Consider the following 6150-nt stretch of genomic DNA (forward strand, 5'->3'; position numbering starts at 1 on the left):
AACACAGGTTTTGGTCACCTGTACGTTTGACAATAATAGCTTCCCAACTGACCTTTGAATTTATAGACTCTATTCTCAAAACTAGTGCTTAGAAATAAACTATGAGAATTTTAAAAACTGGTTTCACAATGATTTTTTGCCCTTCACCTGCTTTCAGTGTACTCACTCCCAAGTGGACATCAAGATTTCCTAGATTGTTACCTTCAGTGTATTGTTCAATATGGAAATATATTTTTTGATGAGAAGTATCTGTCATATAATGTTTAAACATGAAATCATCAAGAGAAGATAAAAATCATTTTGAAACTGATTTTAAAGTTAACTTTGGTGACTATTGAACATTATTTTTGAAGATGAATCTTATGAATTAGATCAATTTAGAAGCTACAACTGTTACATATGTATGTGACTAGAACCTAGGTTTAGTGGGCCAATTTCTAAACAAAGACAAAATTACATGTTTTGGCCAGGGGCCATGCAGAGTCTAGTTAAAATGTAGTAAATTCAGTCAGCCCTTTCTAGGTTTAGATGTAGTCTGGGACTGAGCTGGAATGTGGCTCAGAGTGGGATGAAGGCAGAAAGACTGGAGTTGAATCTTGGAGCTGAAATGTAGCTATTAGTGCAGTCTTTCCAGAATTGCTGACATTTTTTGCACATTTGTTTTCTAAACTGATAATTGGTTATAATAATACATATCTCACTGTTTCATTAAAATAACTGATATTAACTATGCCTCCAAACACAGAGCAGGCATTCAATGAAAGTTACATCATATCTCCAATAATTACATTTAATTATTGGAGCTCTTCCATGATTCCGTTCTTTTTGTCTTTCTAGGACTGTGTGATTGGGTTAAAGGGCTCAGTGCGGGGACTCTGTTTTCTGGTTTAAGTACCACAATGGACACAGGCAACAAAACTCTGCCCCAGGACTTTCTCTTACTGGGCTTTCCTGGTTCTCAAAGTCTTCAGCTCTCTCTCTTCATGCTTTTTCTGGTGATGTACATCCTCACAGTTAGTGGTAATGTGGCTATCTTGATGTTGGTGAGCACCTCCCATCAGTTGCACACCCCCATGTACTTCTTTCTGAGCAACCTCTCCTTCCTGGAGATTTGGTATACCACAGCAGCAGTCCCCAAAGCACTGGCCATCCTACTGGGAAGAAGTCAGACCATATCATTTACAAGCTGTCTTTTGCAGATGTACCTTGTTTTCTCATTAGGCTGCACAGAGTACTTCCTCCTGGCAGCCATGGCTTATGACCGCTATCTTGCCATCTGCTATCCTTTACACTACGGAGCCATCATGAGTAGCCTGCTCTCAGCGCAGCTGGCCCTGGGCTCCTGGGTCTGTGGTTTCATGGCCATTGCAGTGCCCACAGCCCTCATCAGTGGCCTGTCCTTCTGTGGCCCCCGTGCCATCAACCACTTCTTCTGTGACATTGCACCCTGGATTGCCCTGGCTTGCACCAGCACACAGGCAGTAGAGCTTGTGGCCTTTGTGATTGCTTTTGTGGTTATCCTGAGTTCATGCCTCATCACCCTTGTCTCCTACATGTACATCATCAGCACCATCCTCAGGATCCCCTCTGCCAGTGGCCGGAGCAAAGCCTTCTCCACGTGCTCCTCGCATCTCGCCGTGGTGCTCATTTGGTATGGGTCCACAATTTTCCTTCACGTCCGCACCTCTATCAAAGATGCCTTGGATTTGACCAAAGTTGTCCACGTCCTGAACACTGTGGTGACTCCAGTTTTAAACCCCTTCATCTATACGCTTCGTAATAAGGAAGTAAGAGAAACTCTGCTGAAGAAATGGAAGGGAAAATAAATCTCCTCTACCGCAACAGATGTCCTGTAAATGGTCTCTGCATCTATACAGAGGTTCCAAGTAAGAATGTGGAGGAACACGGCAAATCTTTCTTGGTACACAGACAGAGAAAAAACAAACAAACAAAACAAGCAATACTATATTTTTTATACATTATCATGTATGATAAAAATGGGAGTTTTGACATAAGCAAATGGGAGTTTTTAAGCAAAAAAATAATTGTACATTGAATTAGGTTTGCTCTGGACTTTGATTTATAAATTAGAGACATCTGCAATAAAAACAGTGCTTTGGTATATCAACTCTAAACTCTTGTTTCTTTTTAAAGATTAGCAAAATTGTCTTAGTATAAAATATTGAGAACAATATTTGTGGAACATGAGGGAAGAGAAATATGCAAAGGTTAAATGAATTAAAACATGTAACTGAAATTAGAGTGTTTGCAGTTATTGCAGCATAGTATTTTTTCATAAGGTATAGTAAAATAGACAGATATGGAATTAGAACTTGATCATTACAAGGTGCCACGTTTGTTTCACAAGGACAGTGAACAAAGCAATCCAAAAAATGGATGATGAAAAGTAGATAAACGGGACTGCAGGAGAGTTTAAACAAAGCAATAGAAGTTTCTTGCGTAACAATATTGATCATAGAAAAGGAAAAATACTAAAGATTCCATTGGCAAGTCAGCAAGTATAGAACATCCAGTGGTTTCAGGGAAAACATAACCATAGGAAACAATAATTGTAATAACTATTTGATTTTCCTCCAAAGTACTGCATTCCACAGAAAGCAAAGTACTTTCCTTTACAACCATCAATACATGATAGGTCCCTTCTCCTCCCTTTCCTCGTTATTGTATGGCTGTGGAAAATGGGGCTCCAGCAGGCTAACATAGGCTGCAGGGATATTCTGTTTGTCTTACTCATATTGACTCACATGTGTACAAAGTAGTCTGCTTCTCAAAGAAATGCCTAAGGGGCTGAATAGAAGCTACTCTTCAGGCCGGGCATGGTGGCTCATGCCTGTAATCCTAGCACTTTGGGAGGCCGAGGCGGGCAGATCACCTGAGGTCAGGAGTTCGAGACCAGCCTGACCAACATGGAGAAACCCCGTCTCTACTAAAAATACAAAATTAGCCAGGCGTGGAGGTGCATGCCTGTAATCCCAGTTACTTGGGAGGCTGAGGCAGGAGAATCGCTTGAACCCAGGAGGCGGAGGTTGCAGTGAGCCTAGATCGTGCCATTGCACTCCAGCCTGGGCAACAAGAGCAAAAACTCCGTCTCAAAAAACAAAAAAAGAAAAGAAGCTACTCTTCAGACCTTGCTTGTTTGTATGATTTGAAACCCCTTCTGGTTTCAAAAGTAAAGTGGTATAAAATAGAACAAGAAAGCTATATGTTTGAAGAAAATAGGGGAAGATGTCTCATTGTGGGAATGATGCATATTAACTTTCAGAAGTTATATCTATGTCGAAAGTCTACCTCTTAATGTACCTGTGATGGTTAATACTGAGCGTCGATTGGATTGAAATATACAAAGTATTGATCCTGGGTGTGTCTGTGAGGGTATTGCCAAAAGACATCAACATTTGAGTCAGTGGACTAGGAAAAGCAGAGCCACCCTTAATCTGGTGGGCACAATCTAATCAGCTGCCAGGGAATATAAAGCAGGCAGAAAAACGTGAAAAGGAGAGATTGGCCTAGGCTCCCAGCCTACATCTTTCTCCTGTGCTGGATGCTTCCTGCCATTGAACATCTGACCAAGGCAACAGTGATGGCCTCCCCTGACACAGTTGCCAGGCAAGATAATGTTGATTCTCCTCAGGAGCCACCCCCAATGCCTCTGTTTACTTCCAGACCTATAACTAAAGTCGCAGTGGGCCACTAGAGGTGAGGTTGAGAGTGTGACCCATGAGGAGGTGTGCTACACTCAAAAAGAACTGTTTGCGTTCTCTAATTTATATAAACAGAAATTTGGAGAACAGGCATGGGAATGGATATTAAGGGTATAGGATAATGGTGGAAGGAACATAAAGTTGGATCAGGCTCAATTTATTGATTTGTACCCACTAAGTAGGGACCCTGCTTTTAATGTTGCAGATCACGGAGCTAAAAAAGGTTCTAATAGTTTATTTGTTTGTTTAGCTGAAATACGGGTTAAAAGATGGCCCACTGTGAGTGAGCTGGAAATGCCTGATCTCCATTGATTTAATGTAGAGGAACAGATCCAAAGGCTTAGGGAGATTGGGATGTTAGGGTGGATTAGTCACTTTAGACCTACTCATCCCAACTGGGAGGGTCCAAAAGATATATGCTTGACCAATGCCTTGCGAATTAGATTTGTGAGGACAGCATCTGCATCTTTGAAGAGCTCTGTAATTGCTCTTCTCTGTATGTCAGATCTAACTGTGGGAACTGCAGTCACTCAATTACAAAATTTAAATACAATGAAAATAATTGGATCCCAAGGAGTCAGGGGCCAAGCAGCAGCACTCAACTCTAAAAGGCAAAGTGGGCGTAGCTACCTTGAGGCTGGGTCCCCTTGAGGAGGGACCCCACTACATTACCGACAATTTATGCAGTGAGTCTCCCATCCTTCCTCAAGGAGACCGCTGACCTTTTACCAGGGTAACTGTACATTGGGGAAAGGGAAATGATCAGACCTTGTGGGGACTTCTGGACACTGGTTCTGAGCTGACATTGATTCCAGGGGATCCAAAATATCATTGTGGACCTCCAGTTAAAGTAGGGACTTAGGGAGGTCAGGTAATTAATGGAATTTTAGCTCAGTCTGACTTACAGTGGGTCCAGTGGGTCCCCAGACTTATCCTGTGGTCATTTCCCCAGTGCCAGAAAGCATAATTGGCATAGACATACTTAGCAGCTGTCAGAACCCTCACATTGGCTCCCTGACCCATAGGGTGAGGGCTATTATGGTGAAAAAGGCCAAAAGAAAGCAATTAGAGCTGCCTCTACCTAGAAAAATAGTAAATCAAAAACAATATTGCATCCCTTGAGGGATTGTGGAGATTAGTGCCACTATCAAGAACTTGAAAGATGCAGGGGTGGTGATTCCCACCACATCCCCATTCAACTCTCCCATTTGGATCTTGGAGAATGACGGTGGATTATTTTAAGTTTAACCAAGTGGTGACTCCAATTGCAGCTGCTGTACCAGATGTAATTTTATTGCTTGAGCAAATTAACACATCTCCTGGTACCTGGTATGCAGCCATTGACTTGGCAAATGCGTTTTTCTCCATTCCTGTCTATAAGGTCCACCAGAAGAAATTTGCCTTCAGCTGGCAAAGCCAGCAATATACCTTTACTGTCCTACCCCAGGGGTATATCAACTCTCCAGCTTTGTGTTACAATCTTATTCAGAGAGATCTTTATCGCTTTTTGCTTCCACAAGATATCACACTGGTTGGTTACATTGATGACATTATGCTGATAGATCAAAAGAGCAAGAAGTAGCAAACACATTGGACTTATTGGTGAGACATTTGTGTGCCAAAGGATGGCATGGGAAATAAATCTGACTAAAATTCAGGGACCTTATACCTCAGTAAAATTTCTAGGGGTCCAGTGGTTATGGGGCCTGTTGAGATATTCCTTCTAAGGTGAAGGATAAGTTGCTGCATTTGGCCCTTCCTACCAAGAAAGAGGCACAATGCCTAGTGAGCCTATTTGGACTTTGGAGGCAACACATTTCTCATTTGGGTGGGTTACTGTGGCGCATTTATCAAGTGTCCTGAAAGGCTGCCAGTTTTGAGTGGTGTCCAGAACAGGAGAAGGCTCTGCAACAGGTCCAGGCTGCTGTGCCAGCTGCTGTGCCACTTGGGCCATATGACCCAGAAGATCCAATGGTGCTTGAGGTGTCAGTGGCAGGCAGTGATGCTGTTTGGGAGCCTTTGGCAGGCCTCCATAGGTGAATCACAGTGGAGGCCTCTAGCATTTTGGAGCAAGGCCCTGCCATCTTCTGCAGATAACTACTCTCCTTTTGAGAGACAACTCTTGGCCTGTTACTGGGCTTTGGTGGAAACTGAAAATCTGACTATGAGTCATCAAGTCAACATGCGACCTGAACTGCCTATCATGAACTGGGTGCTTTCTGACCCATCCAGCCATAAAGTAGGTTGTGCACAGCAGCATTCCATCATCAAATGGAAGTAGTATATATGTGATCAGGCTCCAGCAGATCCTGAAGACACAAGTAAGTTACATGAGGAAATGGCTCAAATGCCCATAGTCTCCACTCCTGCCACCTGCCTTCTCTCCCCAAAGCCTGCACTAATAGCCTCATGTGGAGTTCCCTATGAT

General features: G+C 42.8%; 1 protein-coding gene across 1 annotated transcript; it reads left to right on the forward strand.

The window, feature by feature from the left end:
- Positions 1–857: 857 nt before the first annotated feature.
- Positions 858–1838, forward strand: LOC100585841 (olfactory receptor 6F1). The gene has a single exon (XM_003267353.3). It carries the CDS (start codon positions 900–902, stop codon positions 1824–1826), a length of 927 nt encoding a protein of 308 aa, XP_003267401.1. The 5' UTR covers positions 858–899; the 3' UTR covers positions 1827–1838.
- The last annotated feature ends 4312 nt before the right edge of the window (positions 1839–6150 follow it).

This window comes from Nomascus leucogenys, chromosome 5 (assembly GCF_006542625.1).
Source record: "Nomascus leucogenys isolate Asia chromosome 5, Asia_NLE_v1, whole genome shotgun sequence".
Classification (NCBI taxonomy): Eukaryota; Metazoa; Chordata; class Mammalia; order Primates; family Hylobatidae; genus Nomascus; species Nomascus leucogenys.

What these genes read in the sequence shown, in the direction of transcription:
- LOC100585841 (XM_003267353.3), top strand. Translation starts at nt 900, where the DNA reads ATGGACACAGGCAACAAAACTCTGCCCCAGGACTTTCTCTTACTGGGC.